The following is a 21254-nucleotide window of genomic DNA, read 5'->3' on the forward strand; positions in this document are numbered from 1 at the left end:
CACGTAGTGTGGGAGCCTCAAAGCCCAGACAGGGCTGCAGGGTTTTCAGCTGTCTGTTCATGGTGATAAGCCAGGCAGCACGGGGAAACTTAACACACACATTGAAACCCAAAGGGCACTTCACAAGTATGAACAGTAAAGAATTCCTTCCTTATAACCAGTCTAAACCTCTCCTGTTTAAGTTTTAACCCATTACCCTTGTCCTATCACTACAGTCCCTAATGAAGAGTCCCTCCCCAGCATCCCTGTAGGCCCCCTTCAGATACTGGAAGGCTGCTCTGAGGTCTCCATGCAGCTGTTCTCCCTTTAACCCTGACCCACAAACTCTCTGTTGACTGCTCAGCTGTCCCCAGACAGAGTTCCACTCTCCAGCCTGTCCCTAACATAAAGAGCAACTCCCCCTCCCCTCCTACCAGGCCTGTCTTTCCTAAAAAGCCTGTATCCTTCCATTCCAATGACCAAATTCTGTGGTCAATGGAGCTCCCCCAGAGTTCAAAACCTATCTGGCAGGAGTACAGCCCATGCTTTCATTGGGCTGAAACATAGATGGTGTTGTGCAGTCTGAGCTCTGGTTTTCAAGCCCTGCAAAACCCACCCAGAATCATTGATCAACCTCTCTGATCTTCCCCTTCTATGAGGCAAGGAAGCTCTTACCCAAGTCCATATCAACCTCGAGAAACCTGCGGAGGAGGAAGGCAAACCAGTTAGTCAGCATCTTCTCAGCTACCGACTCAGTCCTAGGGAAGCCAGGAGGACACACACATTACATCCTAAACCAAGCCATGCATCAGAGGCCCCAGATCTCCCTGGCTGCACCCTGGCACCGCCCCTGTGATGCTCTGGACCAGGGCAGGATGCGGCAGGAGCGGTCCCCACTCCCCGCACTAAGCAGACAGCAGCTTGCCCAGCTGACAGCCCATCACAGCCCTGATGGGGCTGGTGACAGGGAGCCTGGTGACACTCTGCTCCTTGCACGTGGTGCAAATTAGAGTCTAGCTCAGTAAACCACTGGGATTTGCAGCAGTTTCTGTCAATCAGGGATAGCCAGGATAGATCAGGGATAGTGACAATGGCAGGGAAATTGCAGCTTTCTCCCCAGTTCCACCCAGTGTCCTTTCCGCACATAGTACCCAAGATTATCTTTAATTTAAATACAATAGTTCCTAAGGACAGTTTTTAATTCTGGCTCTGCAGGTCCTGGAGACTTTGCTTCAAGCACTACAATCTACTTTTCCCTGGGACAGGACAGATGAGCTGGTGGCAGTGTCCCACAGTCTGCATCTGAGCCCCATCCAGGCAGCTCATGCCCATGGTGGCAAGCAGGAAGGCAAGCAGGCAGGAAAGCAAGCAGGAAAGCAGGCAAGCAAGCAGGCAGGAAAGCAGGCAGGAAAGCAGGCAGGGCTGCCAGCCTGCACTTGAGGCCATGCGTGGGGGAGCTGCTCTGCTGCATCAGAGCCAAATGGAATCATGAGCCTGGGCACCTTGGCCTTCACGCCACATTTGATATCAGGAAGTGGTCCAAATTTCAGCCAGGGAAAAGGGATGCATCCAAGCCCTTGCCCTCTGCAGCACCCTTTCCTCTGGTGACCCCGCTGGTTCTGGGCTCCACCTTCATCCTCTTGGCTGACAACACTGCCTTTTTGACCATGTGCCACCAAGCTTCACCTGGAGCAAGTCACATCCCGCTCCACACCCGTCTTCCCCATTTGCTCTGCTGCCTTGAGTTAGGGACTGCCTCTTGGTACGTATTTATACAGCATCCCACATGCTTGAAAACTGACATTCAATGAAAAGAACACACTATAGAAGCAACAGGGTTTGATCCCAAAGTCAGGCAGATGAAGAGCAAACAGGAGCCATGGATTCCAGCATACAAAACCTGACACCAGTTGGTAAAGAGACCTGGGGTCACACTGTCCATCATCCCTTCTGATGGCAACATCTGCCAGGAATTTGTGAAAATGTCTGCAGATCCCTAAAGAATTTCAGCCAGAATTGATTAACTGCCTAAAAAATTCATGCTACAAATAGACACACACATTGTTCTCCTGCTAGAAATATTTCAGTCACCCAATTAAGGAGGAGAAGCACTAGGATGTGAGCCAGGGAAAACACAGAGTCACTGATACAAACCAGAGAAGAGGTGAAAACCTCAGAAAATGATTTATTCGGGACTTGAGAGTGAATATTAATTTAATAAACTACTTTATTAATAGAATATTAAATTAAAAATGGGCAAGAAACCCCCTATGAGCCCCACAGTGAAGTAATGCTGTGTCCTGTCCCTGTGGGCTCCTCATGGCTTGCCACTGACACCGTAAACGTAACTGGAAAATGGAGTGACAGGAAAGCTGGGGCATGCTGTGCAGAAGAATGGTATCGGACACTCTCATGCCCAGCTGTTCTCTGTGATTTCTTTATCAGAAACGCATCAGCTGAATGGAACAGCAAAAAGAAACACCTCGGAGCATCTCTGTCAAATCCCATTTCTCCATTTCTTCAAGAACCAAACCTCATTCTCGTCTCAACACAGGCTGGCAATGTAAGCTATTTGTAGAGCATCAGTCCTGGGAATGGCCAACAATGCCGCTAACCACTGCACTGGCTGCTTCAAACTTTCATCCCTGCTGTGTGCACCAGGAGGACTGTGGGCTCCTTGCAAACAAGTCTGCAGTAGGTACTTCCCCTAGAAAATCTCCATCTATGAAATGGGGGAAAGCACATAGACAAACACTGTGTAGACAAGGCCCCCAGCGCCATGGGTTAGTGGTGGCCTTGGCTGTGCTGGGGAATGGTTGGACTTGATGACCGTAAAGGTCTTTTCCAACCCGGTTGACTCTATGAGTGCCCGCAGCCGCCCTGTTGTGCCCAGTTGCCATGGGGACAATGCCGCCGCCATCACAAAGCCTCGGTGGTGGCTGTGGAGATGCTGTGGAACTGACTGGAACCACTCATGGGTGTGGGCATCTCCACTGTTACCTTGGAGACATTCCAATGCAGGGGGACTCCGTGTGCCCAGAGACCATTGTGACGCGGGTAACCCCGCGCTGACCGTGGGGTATATAAGGAGCGAGAGCCCTGCAGTAGCCCAGGCCAGAGGAGCAGCCTCCCTCAGGAGGCAGCAACTTCCCTGGAAGCCTAGGGCAGGTCAGCGTCCCAGGACGTGAGAGATGCCCGTAGGTAAAGAGGCGAACGCCCGTTCCCGGCCCGCTGAGGGCAGGCCGAGCGCACAGAGGATGCGGCAGGTGAGGGCCGGGGCAGGAGGGACAGGCGGTGGTGGGGCAGGGCCGTACAGAGCCGCCGGGTGCCGGGGCCGGGCTTGCCGGCACTGAGGGGGCAGGTGTGCAAATGCAGCCGCATTCATGACGCATCTCTTGCTCCTCCTCCCGTCCGCAGGGGGCCCGCAGGCAGCCCGAGGAAGAGCAGCAGGGCAGACCGAGCCTCGCCTCATCCCGCCATGGGATCACCGTGCCACAGGTGCCCTACCCTCAGGGCTTTCGGCCTGTCATCAACCCGCAGGCACAGGTGGGCAGAGCGAGGGAGATGGGGCCCAATGTCCTCCCGACCGTGGGAGCTGCAGACGGGTGTGCGGGAGGAGCAGGAGGGAGCAAGCCGAGTGCCCCCGTGCCGTGCCCGTCAGGCTGCCCGGCCACGCCGGGGGTGCTCTGGGCAGTGGCCGTGGGCTGCGGCTGGCCAGCCCTCTCCCCTGCCGGAGCGGGGAGCAGGCGGCAGCAGCCTGCGGGGCTGAGCCCTGCCCTGGGGCTGCCAGGGGAGCCCAACTGCATGAGCTGGGATACGGGCGCAGGGGACACCATCACACAGCCTCTCCTCGGCTTCTCTTGCAGATGGGCAGCCCGGGGCACCGAGTGGTGCTGCCCCGCACCAGCGGCGCAACGCAGGAGCAGACGCTTCGTCTGCCACCAGTGGTGGCAATGACACCCCGGCCACCACCTCCTTCAGAAAAACCCATAACAAGGTTCATCAGGCGGCCAACTGTGTCAGGGAGGCAGGAACCCCACCAGCAGCCAGAGGCACGGCAGGAGCCACCACGCAGCAGGGCTGCAGGGACAAGCACAAGAACAGCCACTGTCCAAGCAGCCCCAAGCAGCAAGGACCGAGCCACTCAGACTACAATGAGGACTGCTGGGAGAGTGGCCGAGCACCTGCCGGCGATACCGACAATGGGCAGCAAGGGCAGCCTCAACACCAGGTCGCCAGGGCTACACCACAAGGTGTTGCCACAGCACCTGCCCCCACTGGCCAGCAAGACCGACCCTAGGGAGCAGCCAAAGGGAAGCAGCCTGCCTGCAGCTATTAAGGAGAAACTGGCACCTCTCCCTCCAGTGGCACCAGCACGAGCTTCCCGTGGCTTCAGCAAGCAGGAGGCCACGACACAAGGGCAGAGAAAGGCACCTGCCCCGCACAGTGGCAGAGGATCCAAGGCAGCTCTGCAGGTCACAGCCACACGCATAGAGAGGAAGCCTCTGCTCCCACCTGTGGCCGTGGCCCAGAAAACCAAGAAGAGCCAGCTGGAACTGAAGACCATAACCAAAAGGCTGCCTGGGGCCAAGGTGGCAATGCCACCTGCAACACTTGAGGCGCTGGTGGCAGCAAAGCCTCAGGGGCAGCGCAGCAGAACCCTTGCCTCCCCGGCAGCAGACAAGGGGAAAGTTGCAGCTGCCCTGCCAGAGATCCCTGCGGCAGAGACTGTGACACCCCAGCCTGACCCAGCAGCACACAAAGGAGATGTCGTCACTTCTCCCTTGCTCCAGGATGCTCAGCATCCAGTGACTGAGGCGCAGGCAGGCGGCACCACAGACACCGAGGTGCAGGCAGCAGCACAGGCAACGAGACAGCAACGGGTCTCACAGCCCATTGCAGTACATGACAGCAATATGCAGGTGACAGTCAAATCAGCAGAGTGGGACACTATGTTCCAACTTGTGCTTGCAGTCCAGGGAAGTGACCAGCAGCATTTGCAACACCGGGACACGATCCAGTACTTGCATGTGGTGGGGGCAAGAATCAGTCCCACAGCACCTGAGCACTCTGGGGCTCGTGTGGCCGCAGAGCCTGGAGGACAGCCCAGCACAGCCCCTCTCATTGCAGCAGCAGGAGAGGGTGTACAAGACATGGTGTCACCCGTGTTGGGAGAACAGCAAGAAGAGGCCACCAGTGCTGTCGTCTCCCCAGCAGCAGACAAGGACAAAGCGACACTTTTGTTGACAGAGGTCCTGGGAGCAGAGGCTGTGACACCCCCCTTTGCTCCAGAAGAAGACACACAAGGACATACAGCTGCTTCTCCCTCAGACCAGGACTCTCAGCCCCCGGTGACGGAGGCGCATGTGCCGAGCACCACAGACACCGAGGTGCAGGAAGCAGGTGCCTCCCCGGGGCTGCGTGTGGGAGAGAGATTCCTGGTTCTCCCCGAGACAGAGGAGACGAGAGCCAGCCTGCACGGGCAGCTGGATGGCCCTGAGGAGCGGGAGCTCCAACACAGACAGGTGAGTGCCGAGGAGAGGTTGGGACAGCAGAGGGGGTTGAGCCTGCCCCTGCCTGGGGCCAGCTGCTCTGCTGCTGAACTGCAGCACACTCATCCCCTCATTCCGGTTGTGCGATTACAGGAGGAAATGAGGACTGGGAAGGTCCAGGAAGAGGAGGACCAAGGAAGGGAAGGGGACAGAGAGCTGTCCCAGCTGCAGGATGTCACCAACTGCAACATCTGGGTCAAAGCTTTGGTCATGGAGCACTTCCAGGTCCCCGATGTGGATGCCCTGAAGGGGAACGACAATGAAGGAGAAGCAGCAGGCTCTCCCTTGACTCATGACTCTGAGTGCCAGGTAAGTGACACGCGTGAGGCTGGCACCGCGGATCCCGAGGTGCTGGAGGCAGGCCCAGATCCCCGGGGATGTTTGGCAGGGACATTGCTGGGGCCCCCTCTGCCGTCCCGCTGTCATTCCCTCCTTCCCCTGCCTGTGCTCTTGCTTCCCTGTCCCGCACAGTCCTCTCGAGCAAAGGCACTGAAGGAGAGCATCCCGTGAGGGACCTCCCTCCCAGGGAGCAGCCACCAGCAGCAGCCTTGGAGCCCAAGCACTGGGCTAATGCACCACCAGCCTTGGCACTAGCCAGGGGGCCACGGGGGAGAAGGCAGCCCCACAGCACAGCACCCACACAACCACCTGCAGCCCTAAGAGAGACACAGCTGGGGAGAGCTGTTAGCTCTGACGTTCTCCTGTGTGTACAGGACGAGCCAGCAACCCTGGCCAAGGAACACGTGGAGGAGGTGAAACCCCAGTCTGGAAGCGACATGGACAAAGAGCTGTCCCAAGGAGAAGCCGTCACCATACGGGACACCTATGTCGACACCTCTGCACCAGAGCTCTCCCAGGCCCCACGCGTGTGTCCCCAGGAGGGATCCAGCGTTCCCAGCAGCGTGGGCACAGCTGCAGCAGGAGAAGCAGCAGAAGAGGCAGCTGGAGACCTGCAGAGCCTGTGTCCTGCCCTGACCGGACCTGCAGACACTGAGCCAGCAGCTCCCACCCTGCCTGGACCTCCTGAGCAAGAGCAGCACCGCACACCCCTCGCTGCCGTGACACAAGAGGACGAGGAGGCAGTGGCACCAGCTTCCCCTGGCTTTGACGAGCTGCAGGCAGCAGCACAGGCACCGAGACAGGAACGGGTCTCACAGACCATTGCAGTACATTACAGCAATATGCAGGTGACACTCACATCAGCAGAGTGGGACACTATGTTCCAACTTGTGCTTGCAGACCAGGGAAGTGACCAGCAGCATTTGCAACACCGGGACACGATCCAGTACTTGCATGTGGTGGGGGCAAGAATCAGTCCCACAGCACCTGAGCACTCTGGGGCTCGTGTGGCCGCAGAGCCTGGAGGACAGCCCAGCACAGCCCCTCTCATTGCAGCAGCAGGAGAGGGTGTACAAGACATGGTGTCACCCATGTTGGGAGAACAGCAAGAAGAGGCCACCAGTGCTGTTGTCTCCCCAGCAGCAGACAAGGACAAAGCGACACTTTTGTTGACAGAGGTCCTGGGAGCAGAGGCTGTGACACCCCCCTTTGCTCCAGAAGAAGACACACAAGGACATACAGCTGCTTCTCCCTCAGACCAGGACTCTCAGTCCCCGGTGACGGAGGCGCATGTGCCGAGCACCACAGACACCGAGGTGCAGGAAGCAGGTGCCTCCCCGGGGCTGCGTGTGGGAGAGAGATTCCTGGTTCTCCCCGAGACAGAGGAGACGAGAGCCAGCCTGCACGGGCAGCTGGATGGCCCTGAGGAGCGGGAGCTCCAACACAGACAGGTGAGCGCCGAGGAGAGGTTGGGACAGCAGAGGGGGATGAGCCTGCCCCTGCCTGGGGCCAGCTGCTCTGCTGCTGAACTGCAGCACACTCATCCCCTCATCCCGGTTGTGCGATTACAGGAGGAAACGAGGACTGGGAAGGTCCAGGAAGAGGAGGACCAAGGAAGGGAAGGGGACAGAGAGCTGTCCCAGCTGCAGGATGTCACCAACTGCAACATCTGGGTCAAAGCCTTGGTCATGGAGCACTTCCAGGATCCCGATGTGGATCCTGCCCTGACCGGACCTGCAGACACCGAGCCAGCAGTTCCCACCCTGCCTGGAACTCCTGAGCAAGCGCAGCACCGCACACCCCTCGCTGCCGTGACACAAGAGGATGAGGCAGAGGCACCAGCTTCCCCTGGCTCTGCATCCTATGTCGAAGAGCAGTCAGCATCACAGGCACGTGCCCCAAGGCGGCGCTCACTTCTAGACAGAGCTCTGCAGGCCTCATTCATGCACAAAGTACTGAGGAGAGCATCTGAAAAACATCAAGAAGAGGCCAGCAGAGCCGCTGCCTCACGGGCAGCACAAGAGGATGAACCGGCAGTGTCACCTGCAGCAGTTCAGGACGCGGAGGACGAGCCAGGTATGTCCCTGCGTCGAGTGGCAGCCAGGCCAGGCCAGGCCAGGGCGGCAGCAGCGTGTGCATGAGTTCAGTCGTGCCCCGGCCTCCTCCCCATGGGCAAGGGCCAAAAGCCTTCACTGGAAAGCCCCTGGGGAAAGCCCTTGGTGCTGGGTGGCAGCAGGAGCTTGCCCAGTGCCCAGCCAGCACCGTGCCTACAGCTCTCCTTCCCCCGCAGGCACTGCCACCTGCCCGGATGCAGAAGTGCTCCAAAAGCGGCGATCTTCCAGCCTCAGGAAGGCACTGAAGCCTCTGCGCAAGGCTTTCAGCTTCTCCTGCATACGCCCAAAAGAGGAGGAGTAGTGCCCCACTGCCGGCGCCAGGCCTGAGAGAGCTGCGCTCAGGACATGGTGCTGCAGCCTGCGCTGGCTGTGGACACCTTGTCGGGACAATAAACCACATCTCTTTCCCCCCACTGCTCACCTCTGCCTGCTCCTGCTTTTCCCTCGTGTCAGTAGAGTAGAAGCCTGCGGAGCGACCTCTTTCCTTGAGGCACTTCCCAGCTGGCGGGCTTGCAGACCTGCTGGCTCTTGGCAGCACGTGCTGCCCATGCAGGAAAAGCGCATCCCGATGGCACGAAGCACTGTGTGGTGCGATGGCTCACACGTCAGCTGGCTTTTGAAGCCAAGTGTGTGTTCCAGCCCCCTAACGGGAATGAGAGAGTTGTAGAACGGACGGGAGGAATAAGGAGAAAGGCTTGGAGTTGCTAAGGCCAGAGATAAGGTCCGAGAGAGAGCTATCCTCCTGCTCCTCTTGCACACACAAGCACTGGAGCAATGCAGTGAGAAGCTGGGAGTGTTTCTGGAAGTAGAATATTGGGACCCTGCTCCTTTCCCCCAACCCCATTCTGCAGCTTCCGAGCACCTGAGTGCAGGAGGTCTTGCAGCTGCCCCGAGCCATGGCCTTGTGTTCCAGGGCTGCAGCACAGAAAGGACAGGGAGGTTGGTTCTAAGGCTGCAGATGTACTTGTGCACGAGTTCAGCCGCAGCTCTTGTTTGAGTTTGGGCTTGGGAAACCACCTTGTGTTCATGGCCACCGCTTTTATTTTTCACAGGGGTTTCCTAGAACCAAATTCAAATTATCCAGTAGGGACACTAAAGGAGAAGCTGGCTGCAGAGCTTCGCCAGGCCTTTCTGTTACAAAACATTGACTCCTGCCTTCCTCTGCTCCACCAAGGTCAACTCAATGGTGTCTGTCACTCGAATATCTTTTGGCTCATTCTGAACCCAGAGGAGACTCCAAGCACTGAAGAAATGTCTGATGGGCTGGCACATGCAGTTTCGTTTCACCGTGTTGATTTTTGCAAGGATAAGAATGGCTGGGTGGGTGTGCAAGAGGGATGGCACGTTTCAAAGCAGTATTATCTTAGACCTTCCATTCTACCTTATGCTCAGGCAATAATACAAAGAGAAGCTTTTCTCCCAGAGACACTTTATGTTATTTCTGGACTGGTTTTCGGGAAGTGTTTTATCCCTCCTTGCTCCGTGCCTGTTTTTCATGAGATGGTTTTTGTAAGTGCCATTAACAGAGGTACAGAGAAAACCTATATCCAGATGCTGGTGAATGACATTAAAACCATCATATATTCGCTTCACAAAACTGTTTCCAGCATTAAACTGAGTTCCTAAACCTGCAGGAAGCAATGAGCTTTGAAACAACTGAGCTAAATGAGTTTGCCGCTTTGGAATCTCAGCTTAGTAGAATTCAGTACTTAATCTGTGTAGAGACAGATACTTCAGCCTCCCATGACAAGGGCTCCTGTGTAGGAGTTACAAGCAGAGCTCATGATGAGCTAGGAAGCAGTGAACTGGTTGCTGTCTTTGCTTCATTGAATCTTGACCTCCTGGCCACGCTGATCTGTAGAAGAAGTGATTGGCAAATGCTCTGGACATCGAACAATCGGTTCTTCCACCATCAGTTTCCTAGGGGAGAATTAAGGCTCTTCCAGAGTTTTTCTCTCCATCCACCTTCCTATGTTCATGATGTCAGCTTTTGGGTTCCTGATGGGGAACAGTTGGATGCAGTTGCTTTTCACAGCACTGCCAGGCAGGTGCGGTGTGAACCGGTCCCATCCATGCAGTTAATGGCCAGTGCCAGCAGTCAGAGCCAGGCCGGAGGAGCTGCTGCTCCAGGCTGACCTTTCAGTGCTGTGCCAGGGGCTGAGCCCTCAGCCCGGGGGTGGCAGAGACGCAGAGATCAAGCAGCCCTCGCCTGTTGCCGCTGGCCGGAGCGGTGCGTGCTGCCTGCGGGTGCCCGAGCAGTGCCTGTGCTCTCCGCTGCTCTCCCGTGCCTGTGCCGCCCACTGCTCTGCAGCGCCCATCGCTCACAGCCGCTTGAGGGGCTTCAGGGGGTTCCAAGGACCCCGCGGGGGGGGGGGGGGGGGGGGGGGGGGGGGCGCTGCACGCGGCGGGCTCGTGCCCCCACCTCAGGGGCGGGTGGGCGGGAAGAGGGGGCGCGTGAGGGGTTACCTCAGGAGTGTGAGGGGGGCGCCTGAGGCAGACGGGAGCGGGACCCGCCGGGGGATGGGAGGGAATCGGTGCCGCTGCCTTGGTGGGGAAGGGTCTGGAATTCCGTGAAGTACTTTTATTTCATATTAATTTTTCTTTGTAATTTATTCTAGAAGCTATTAATTTTGAATGGGATTTTCTGTCATTTATAACACAGCTGCCTCAGCATCCCAATATCTGCTCTGGGCAGGAGAGATGCTTTGGGATTAGAATCATAGAATAGTTAGGGTTGGAAAGGACCTTAAGATCATCCAGTTCCAACCCCCCTGCCATGGGCAGGGACACCTCACACTAAACCATGGCACCCAAGGCTTCATCCAACCTGGCCTTGAACACTGCCAGGGATGGAGCATTCACAACCTCCCTGGGCAACCCATTCCAGTGCCTCACCACCCTCACAGTAAAGAATTCCTTCCTTATAACCAGTGTAAACCTCTCCTGTTTAAGTTTTAACCCATTACCCTTGTCCTGTCACTACAGTCCCTAATGAAGAGTCCCTCCCCAGCATCCCTGTAGGCCCCCTTCAGATACTGGAAGGCTGCTCTGAGGTCTCCATGCAGCTGTTCTCCCTTTAACCCTGACCCACAAACTCTCTGTTGACTGCTCAGCTGTCCCCAGACAGAGTTCCACTCTCCAGCCTGTCCCTAACATAAAGAGCAACTCCCCCTCCCCTCCTACCAGGCCTGTCTTTCCTAAAAAGCCTGTATCCTTCCATTCCAATGACCAAATTCTGTGGTCAATGGAGCTCCCCCAGAGTTCAAAACCTATCTGGCAGGAGTACAGCCCATGCTTTCATTGGGCTGAAACATAGATGGTGTTGTGCAGTCTGAGCTCTGGTTTTCAAGCCCTGCAAAACCCACCCAGAATCATTGATCAACCTCTCTGATCTTCCCCTTCTATGAGGCAAGGAAGCTCTTACCCAAGTCCATATCAACCTCGAGAAACCTGCGGAGGAGGAAGGCAAACCAGTTAGTCAGCATCTTCTCAGCTACCGACTCAGTCCTAGGGAAGCCAGGAGGACACACACATTACATCCTAAACCAAGCCATGCATCAGAGGCCCCAGATCTCCCTGGCTGCACCCTGGCACCGCCCCTGTGATGCTCTGGACCAGGGCAGGATGCGGCAGGAGCGGTCCCCACTCCCCGCACTAAGCAGACAGCAGCTTGCCCAGCTGACAGCCCATCACAGCCCTGATGGGGCTGGTGACAGGGAGCCTGGTGACACTCTGCTCCTTGCACGTGGTGCAAATTAGAGTCTAGCTCAGTAAAGGACTGGGATTTGCAGCAGTTCCTGTCAATCAGGGATAGCCAGGATAGATCAGGGATAGTGACAATGGCAGGGAAATTGCAGCTTTCTCCCCAGTTCCACCCAGTGTCCTTTCCGCACATAGTACCCAAGATTATCTTTAATTTAAATACAATAGTTCCTAAGGACAGTTTTTAATTCTGGCTCTGCAGGTCCTGGAGACTTTGCTTCAAGCACTACAATCTACTTTTCCCTGGGACAGGACAGATGAGCTGGTGGCAGTGTCCCACAGTCTGCATCTGAGCCCCATCCAGGCAGCTCATGCCCATGGTGGCAAGCAGGCAGGAAAGCAAGCAGGAAAGCAGGCAAGCAAGCAGGCAGGAAAGCAGGCAGGGCTGCCAGCCTGCACTTGAGGCCATGCGTGGGGGAGCTGCTCTGCTGCATCAGAGCCAAATGGAATCATGAGCCTGGGCACCTTGGCCTTCACACCACATTTGATATCAGGAAGTGGTCCAAATTTCAGCCAGGGAAAAGGGATGCATCCAAGCCCTTGCCCTCTGCAGCACCCTTTCCTCTGGTGACCCCGCTGGTTCTGGGCTCCACCTTCATCCTCTTGGCTGACAACACTGCCTTTTTGACCATGTGCCACCAAGCTTCACCTGGAGCAAGTCACATCCCGCTCCACACCCGTCTTCCCCATTTGCTCTGCTGCCTTGAGTTAGGGACTGCCTCTTGGTATGTATTTATACAGCATCCCACATGCTTGAAAACTGACATTCAATGAAAAGAACACACTATAGAAGCAACAGGGTTTGATCCCAAAGTCAGGCAGATGAAGAGCAAACAGGAGCCATGGATTCCAGCATACAAAACCTGACACCAGTTGGTAAAGAGACCTGGGGTCACACTGTCCATCATCCCTTCTGATGGCAACATCTGCCAGGAATTTGTGAAAATGTCTGCAGATCCCTAAAGAATTTCAGCCAGAATTGATTAACTGCCTAAAAAATTCATGCTACAAATAGACACACACATTGTTCTCCTGCTAGAAATATTTCAGTCACCCAATTAAGGAGGAGAAGCACTAGGATGTGAGCCAGGGAAAACACAGAGTCACTGATACAAACCAGAGAAGAGGTGAAAACCTCAGAAAATGATTTATTCGGGACTTGAGAGTGAATATTAATTTAATAAACTACTTTATTAATAGAATATTAAATTAAAAATGGGTAAGAAACCCCCTATGAGCCCCACAGTGAAGTAATGCTGTGTCCTGTCCCTGTGGGCTCCTCATGGCTTGCCACTGACACCGTAAACGTAACTGGAAAATGGAGTGACAGGAAAGCTGGGGCATGCTGTGCAGAAGAATGGTATCGGACACTCTCATGCCCAGCTGTTCCCTGTGATTTCTTTAACAGAAACGCATCAGCTGAATGGAACAGCAAAAAGAAACACCTCGGAGCATCTCTGTCAAATCCCATTTCTCCATTTCTTCAAGAACCAAACCTCATTCTCGTCTCAACACAGGCTGGCAATGTAAGCTATTTGTAGAGCATCAGTCCTGGGAATGGCCAACAATGCCGCTATCCACTGCACTGGCTGCTTCAAACTTTCATCCCTGCTGTGTGCACCAGGAGGACTGTGGGCTCCTTGCAAACAAGTCTGCAGTAGGTACTTCCCCTAGAAAATCTCCACCTATGAAATGGGGGAAAGCACATAGACAAACACTGTGTAGACAAGGCCCCCAGCGCCATGGGTTAGTGGTGGCCTTGGCTGTGCTGGGGAATGGTTGGACTTGATGACCTTAAAGGTCTTTTCCAACCCGGTTGACTCTATGAGTGCCCGCAGCCGCCCTGTTGTGCCCAGTTGCCATGGGGACAATGCCGCCGCCATCACAAAGCCTCGGTGGTGGCTGTGGAGATGCTGTGGAACTGACTGGAACCACTCATGGGTGTGGGCATCTCCACTGTTACCTTGGAGACATTCCAATGCAGGGGGACTCCTTGTGCCCAGAGACCATTGTGACGTGGGTAACCCCGCGCTGACCGTGGGGTATATAAGGAGCGAGAGCCCTGCAGTAGCCCAGGCCAGAGGAGCAGCCTCCCTCAGGAGGCAGCAACTTCCCTGGAAGCCTAGGGCAGGTCAGCGTCCCAGGACGTGAGAGATGCCCGTAGGTAAAGAGGCGAACGCCCGTTCCCGGCCCGCTGAGGGCAGGCCGAGCGCACAGAGGATGCGGCAGGTGAGGGCCGGGGCAGGAGGGACAGGCGGTGGTGGGGCAGGGCCGTACAGAGCCGCCGGGTGCCGGGGCCGGGCTTGCCGGCACTGAGGGGGCAGGTGTGCAAATGCAGCCGCATTCATGACGCATCTCTTGCTCCTCCTCCCGTCCGCAGGGGGCCCGCAGGCAGCCCGAGGAAGAGCAGCAGGGCAGACCGAGCCTCGCCTCATCCCGCCATGGGATCACCGTGCCACAGGTGCCCTACCCTCAGGGCTTTCGGCCTGTCATCAACCCGCAGGCACAGGTGGGCAGAGCGAGGGAGATGGGGCCCAATGTCCTCCCGACCGTGGGAGCTGCAGACGGGTGTGCGGGAGGAGCAGGAGGGAGCAAGCCGAGTGCCCCCGTGCCGTGCCCGTCAGGCTGCCCGGCCACGCCGGGGGTGCTCTGGGCAGTGGCCGTGGGCTGCGGCTGGCCAGCCCTCTCCCCTGCCGGAGCGGGGAGCAGGCGGCAGCAGCCTGCGGGGCTGAGCCCTGCCCTGGGGCTGCCAGGGGAGCCCAACTGCATGAGCTGGGATGCGGGCGCAGGGGACACCATCACACAGCCTCTCCTCGGCTTCTCTTGCAGATGGGCAGCCCGGGGCACCGAGTGGTGCTGCCCCGCACCAGCGGCGCAATGCAGGAGCAGACGCTTCGTCTGCCACCAGTGGTGGCAATGACACCCCGGCCACCACCTCCTTCAGAAAAACCCATAACAAGGTTCATCAGGCGGCCAACTGTATCAGGGAGGCAGGAACCCCACCAGCAGCCAGAGGCACGGCAGGAGCCACCACGCAGCAGGGCTGCAGGGACAAGCACAAGAACAGCCACTGTCCAAGCAGCCCCAAGCAGCAAGGACCGAGCCACTCAGACTACAATGAGGACTGCTGGGAGAGTGGCCGAGCACCTGCCGGCGATACCGACAATGGGCAGCAAGGGCAGCCTCAACACCAGGTCGCCAGGGCTACACCACAAGGTGTTGCCACAGCACCTGCCCCCACTGGCCAGCAAGACCGACCCTAGGGAGCAGCCAAAGGGAAGCAGCCTGCCTGCAGCTATTAAGGAGAAACTGGCACCTCTCCCTCCAGTGGCACCAGCACGAGCTTCCCGTGGCTTCAGCAAGCGGGAGGCCACGACACAAGGACAGAGAAAGGCACCTGCCCCACACAGTGGCAGAGGATCCAAGGCAGCTCTGCAGGTCACAGCCACACGCATAGAGAGGAAGCCTCTGCTCCCACCTGTGGCCGTGGCCCAGAAAACCAAGAAGAGCCAGCTGGAACTGAAGACCATAACCAAAAGGCTGCCTGGGGCCAAGGTGGCAATGCCACCTGCAACACTTGAGGCGCCGGTGGCAGCAAAGCCTCAGGGGCAGCGCAGCAGAACCCTTGCCTCCCCGGCAGCAGACAAGGGGAAAGTTGCAGCTGCCCTGCCAGAGATCCCTGCGGCAGAGGCTGTGACACCCCAGCCTGACCCAGCAGCACACAAAGGAGATGCCGTCACTTCTCCCTTGCTCCAGGATGCTCAGCAGGTGACAGTCAAATCAGCAGAGTGGGACACTATGTTCCAGCTTGTGCTTGCAGTCCAGGGAACTGACCAGCAGCATTTGCAACACCGGGACACGATCCAGTACTTGCATGTGGTGGGGGCAAGAATCAGTCCCACAGCACCTGAGCACTCTGGGGCTCGTGTGGCCGCAGAGCCTGGAGGACAGCCCAGCACAGCCCCTCTCATTGCAGCAGCAGGAGAGGGTGTACAAGACATGGTGTCACCCATGTTGGGAGAACAGCAAGAAGAGGCCACCAGTGCTGTTGTCTCCCCAGCAGCAGACAAGGACAAAGCGACACTTTTGTTGACAGAGGTCCTGGGAGCAGAGGCTGTGACACCCCCCTTTGCTCCAGAAGAAGACACACAAGGACATACAGCTGCTTCTCCCTCAGACCAGGACTCTCAGTCCCCGGTGACGGAGGCGCATGTGCCGAGCACCACAGACACCGAGGTGCAGGAAGCAGGTGCCTCCCCGGGGCTGCGTGTGGGAGAGAGATTCCTGGTTCTCCCCGAGACAGAGGAGACGAGAGCCAGCCTGCACGGGCAGCTGGATGGCCCTGAGGAGCGGGAGCTCCAACACAGACAGGTGAGCGCCGAGGAGAGGTTGGGACAGCAGAGGGGGATGAGCCTGCCCCTGCCTGGGGCCAGCTGCTCTGCTGCTGAACTGCAGCACACTCATCCCCTCATCCCGGTTGTGCGATTACAGGAGGAAACGAGGACTGGGAAGGTCCAGGAAGAGGAGGACCAAGGAAGGGAAGGGGACAGAGAGCTGTCCCAGCTGCAGGATGTCACCAACTGCAACATCTGGGTCAAAGCCTTGGTCATGGAGCACTTCCAGGATCCCGATGTGGATCCTGCCCTGACCGGACCTGCAGACACCGAGCCAGCAGTTCCCACCCTGCCTGGAACTCCTGAGCAAGCGCAGCACCGCACACCCCTCGCTGCCGTGACACAAGAGGATGAGGCAGAGGCACCAGCTTCCCCTGGCTCTGCATCCTATGTCGAAGAGCAGTCAGCATCACAGGCACGTGCCCCAAGGCGGCGCTCACTTCTAGACAGAGCTCTGCAGGCCTCATTCATGCACAAAGTACTGAGGAGAGCATCTGAAAAACATCAAGAAGAGGCCAGCAGAGCCGCTGCCTCACGGGCAGCACAAGAGGATGAACCGGCAGTGTCACCTGCAGCAGTTCAGGACGCGGAGGACGAGCCAGGTATGTCCCTGCGTCGAGTGGCAGCCAGGCCAGGCCAGGCCAGGGCGGCAGCAGCGTGTGCATGAGTTCAGTCGTGCCCCGGCCTCCTCCCCATGGGCAAGGGCCAAAAGCCTTCACTGGAAAGCCCCTGGGGAAAGCCCTTGGTGCTGGGTGGCAGCAGGAGCTTGCCCAGTGCCCAGCCAGCACCGTGCCTACAGCTCTCCTTCCCCCGCAGGCACTGCCACCTGCCCGGATGCAGAAGTGCTCCAAAAGCGGCGATCTTCCAGCCTCAGGAAGGCACTGAAGCCTCTGCGCAAGGCTTTCAGCTTCTCCTGCATACGCCCAAAAGAGGAGGAGTAGTGCCCCACTGCCGGCGCCAGGCCTGAGAGAGCTGCGCTCAGGACATGGTGCTGCAGCCTGCGCTGGCTGTGGACACCTTGTCGGGACAATAAACCACATCTCTTTCCCCCCACTGCTCGCCTCTGCCTGCTCCTGCTTTTCCCTCGTGTCAGTAGAGTAGAAGCCTGCGGAGCGACCTCTTTCCTTGAGGCACTTCCCAGCTGGCGGGCTTGCAGACCTGCTGGCTCTTGGCAGCACGTGCTGCCCATGCAGGAAAAGCGCATCCCGATGGCACGAAGCACTGTGTGGTGCGATGGCTCACACGTCAGCTGGCTTTTGAAGCCAAGTGTGTGTTCCAGCCCCCTAACGGGAATGAGAGAGTTGTAGAACGGACGGGAGGAATAAGGAGAAAGGCTTGGAGTTGCTAAGGCCAGAGATAAGGTCCGAGAGAGAGCTATCCTCCTGCTCCTCTTGCACACACAAGCACTGGAGCAATGCAGTGAGAAGCTGGGAGTGTTTCTGGAAGTAGAATATTGGGACCCTGCTCCTTTCCCCCGACCCCATTCTGCAGCTTCCGAGCACCTGAGTGCAGGAGGTCTTGCAGCTGCCCCGAGCCATGGCCTTGTGTTCCAGGGCTGCAGCACAGAAAGGACAGGGAGGTTGGTTCTAAGGCTGCAGATGTACTTGTGCACGAGTTCAGCCGCAGCTCTTGTTTGAGTTTGGGCTTGGGAAACCACCTTGTGTTCATGGCCACCGCTTTTATTTTTCACAGGGGTTTCCTAGAACCAAATTCAAATTATCCAGTAGGGACACTAAAGGAGAAGCTGGCTGCAGAGCTTCGCCAGGCCTTTCTGTTACAAAACATTGACTCCTGCCTTCCTCTGCTCCACCAAGGTCAACTCAATGGTGTCTGTCACTCGAATATCTTTTGGCTCATTCTGAACCCAGAGGAGACTCCAAGCACTGAAGAAATGTCTGATGGGCTGGCACATGCAGTTTCGTTTCACCGTGTTGATTTTTGCAAGGATAAGAATGGCTGGGTGGGTGTGCAAGAGGGATGGCACGTTTCAAAGCAGTATTATCTTAGACCTTCCATTCTACCTTATGCTCAGGCAATAATACAAAGAGAAGCTTTTCTCCCAGAGACACTTTATGTTATTTCTGGACTGGTTTTCGGGAAGTGTTTTATCCCTCCTTGCTCCGTGCCTGTTTTTCATGAGATGGTTTTTGTAAGTGCCATTAACAGAGGTACAGAGAAAACCGATATCCAGATGCTGGTGAATGACATTAAAACCATCATATATTCGCTTCACAAAACTGTTTCCAGCATTAAACTGAGTTCCTAAACCTGCAGGAAGCAATGAGCTTTGAAACAACTGAGCTAAATGAGTTTGCCGCTTTGGAATCTCAGCTTAGTAGAATTCAGTACTTAATCTGTGTAGAGACAGATACTTCAGCCTCCCATGACAAGGGCTCCTGTGTAGGAGTTACAAGCACAGCTCATGATGAGCTAGGAAGCAGTGAACTGGTTGCTGTCTTTGCTTCATTGAATCTTGACCTCCTGGCCACGCTGATCTGTGGAAGAAGTGATTGGCAAATGCTCTGGACATCGAACAATCGGTTCTTCCACCATCAGTTTCCTAGGGGAGAATTAAGGCTCTTCCAGAGTTTTTCTCTCCATCCACCTTCCTATGTTCATGATGTCAGCTTTTGGGTTCCTGATGGGGAACAGTTGGATGCAGTTGCTTTTCACAGCACTGCCAGGCAGGTGCGGTGTGAACCGGTCCCATCCATGCAGTTAATGGCCAGTGCCAGCAGTCAGAGCCAGGCCGGAGGAGCTGCTGCTCCAGGCTGACCTTTCAGTGCTGTGCCAGGGGCTGAGCCCTCAGCCCGGGGGTGGCAGAGACGCAGAGATCAAGCAGCCCTCGCGTGTTGCCGCTGGCCGGAGCGGTGCGTGCTGCCTGCGGGTGCCCGAGCAGTGCCTGTGCTCTCCGCTGCTCTCCCGTGCCTGTGCCGCCCGCTGCTCTGCAGCGCCCATCGCTCACAGCCGCTTGAGGGGCTTCAGGGGGTTCCAAGGACCCCGCGGGGGGGGGGGGTGGGGAAGGCGCTGCACGCGGCGGGCTCGTGCCGCCACCTCAGGGGCGGGTGGGCGGGAAGAGGGGGCGCGTGAGGGGTTACCTCAGGAGTGTGAGGGGGGCGCCTGAGGCAGACGGGAGCGGGACCCGCCGGGGGATGGGAGGGAATCGGTGCCGCTGCCTTGGTGGGGAAGGGTCTGTAATTCCGTGAAGTACTTTTATTTCATATTAATTTTTCTTTGTAATTTATTCTAGAAGCTATTAATTTTGAATGGGATTTTCTGTCATTTATAACACAGCTGCCTCAGCATCCCAATATCTGCTCTGGGCAGGAGAGATGCTTTGGGATTAGAATCATAGAATAGTTAGGGTTGGAAAGGACCTTAAGATCATCCAGTTCCAACCCCCCTGCCATGGGCAGGGACACCTCACACTAAACCATGGCACCCAAGGCTTCATCCAACCTGGCCTTGAACACTGCCAGGGATGGAGCATTCACAACCTCCCTGGGCAACCCATTCCAGTGCCTCACCACCCTCACAGTAAAGAATTCCTTCCTTATAACCAGTGTAAACCTCTCCTGTTTAAGTTTTAACCCATTACCCTTGTCCTGTCACTACAGTCCCTAATGAAGAGTCCCTCCCCAGCATCCCTGTAGGCCCCCTTCAGATACTGGAAGGCTGCTCTGAGGTCTCCATGCAGCTGTTCTCCCTTTAACCCTGACCCACAAACTCTCTGTTGACTGCTCAGCTGTCCCCAGACAGAGTTCCACTCTCCAGCCTGTCCCTAACATAAAGAGCAACTCCCCCTCCCCTCCTACCAGGCCTGTCTTTCCTAAAAAGCCTGTATCCTTCCATTCCAATGACCAAATTCTGTGGTCAATGGAGCTCCCCCAGAGTTCAAAACCTATCTGGCAGGAGTACAGCCCATGCTTTCATTGGGCTGAAACATAGATGGTGTTGTGCAGTCTGAGCTCTGGTTTTCAAGCCCTGCAAAACCCACCCAGAATCATTGATCAACCTCTCTGATCTTCCCCTTCTATGAGGCAAGGAAGCTCTTACCCAAGTCCATATCAACCTCGAGAAACCTGCGGAGGAGGAAGGCAAACCAGTTAGTCAGCATCTTCTCAGCTACCGACTCAGTCCTAGGGAAGCCAGGAGGACACACACATTACATCCTAAACCAAGCCATGCATCAGAGGCCCCAGATCTCCCTGGCTGCACCCTGGCACCGCCCCTGTGATGCTCTGGACCAGGGCAGGATGCGGCAGGAGCGGTCCCCACTCCCCGCACTAAGCAGACAGCAGCTTGCCCAGCTGACAGCCCATCACAGCCCTGATGGGGCTGGTGACAGGGAGCCTGGTGACACTCTGCTCCTTGCACGTGGTGCAAATTAGAGTCTAGCTCAGTAAACCACTGGGATTTGCAGCAGTTTCTGTCAATCAGGGATAGCCAGGATAGATCAGGGATAGTGACAATGGCAGGGAAATTGCAGCTTTCTCCCCAGTTCCACCCAGTGTCCTTTCCGCACATAGTACCCAAGATTATCTTTAATTTAAATACAATAGTTCCTAAGGACAGTTTTTAATTCTGGCTCTGCAGGTCCTGGAGACTTTGCTTCAAGCACTACAATCTACTTTTCCCTGGGACAGGACAGATGAGCTGGTGGCAGTGTCCCACAGTCTGCATCTGAGCCCCATCCAGGCAGCTCATGCCCATGGTGGCAAGCAGGCAGGAAAGCAAGCAGGAAAGCAGGCAAGCAAGCAGGCAGGAAAGCAGGCAGGGCTGCCAGCCTGCACTTGAGGCCATGCGTGGGGGAGCTGCTCTGCTGCATCAGAGCCAAATGGAAACATGAGCCTGGGCACCTTGGCCTTCACGCCACATTTGATATCAGGAAGTGGTCCAAATTTCAGCCAGGGAAAAGGGATGCATCCAAGCCCTTGCCCTCTGCAGCACCCTTTCCTCTGGTGACCCCGCTGGTTCTGGGCTCCACCTTCATCCTCTTGGCTGACAACACTGCCTTTTTGACCATGTGCCACCAAGCTTCACCTGGAGCAAGTCACATCCCGCTCCACACCCGTCTTCCCCATTTGCTCTGCTGCCTTGAGTTAGGGACTGCC

The 21254-nt window shown here is 56.5% G+C and overlaps 2 protein-coding genes across 2 annotated transcripts; both read left to right on the top strand.

Moving 5' to 3' along the window:
• Positions 1–9010: 9010 nt before the first annotated feature.
• On the top strand, positions 9011–10145 carry LOC117436187 (ferredoxin-fold anticodon-binding domain-containing protein 1-like). Its single transcript, XM_034062891.1, is given in 3 exon segments — positions 9011–9604; positions 9607–10066; positions 10069–10145. Coding segments are annotated over 3 exon segments (1131 nt in total).
• A 7661-nt stretch (positions 10146–17806) lies between these two features.
• On the top strand, positions 17807–18941 carry LOC117436188 (ferredoxin-fold anticodon-binding domain-containing protein 1-like). Its single transcript, XM_034062892.1, is given in 3 exon segments — positions 17807–18400; positions 18403–18862; positions 18865–18941. Coding segments are annotated over 3 exon segments (1131 nt in total).
• Positions 18942–21254: the final 2313 nt, after the last annotated feature.

The sequence above is a fragment of the Melopsittacus undulatus genome, chromosome 5 (genome assembly GCF_012275295.1).
Source record: "Melopsittacus undulatus isolate bMelUnd1 chromosome 5, bMelUnd1.mat.Z, whole genome shotgun sequence".
NCBI classification, from domain to species: Eukaryota; Metazoa; Chordata; class Aves; order Psittaciformes; family Psittaculidae; genus Melopsittacus; species Melopsittacus undulatus.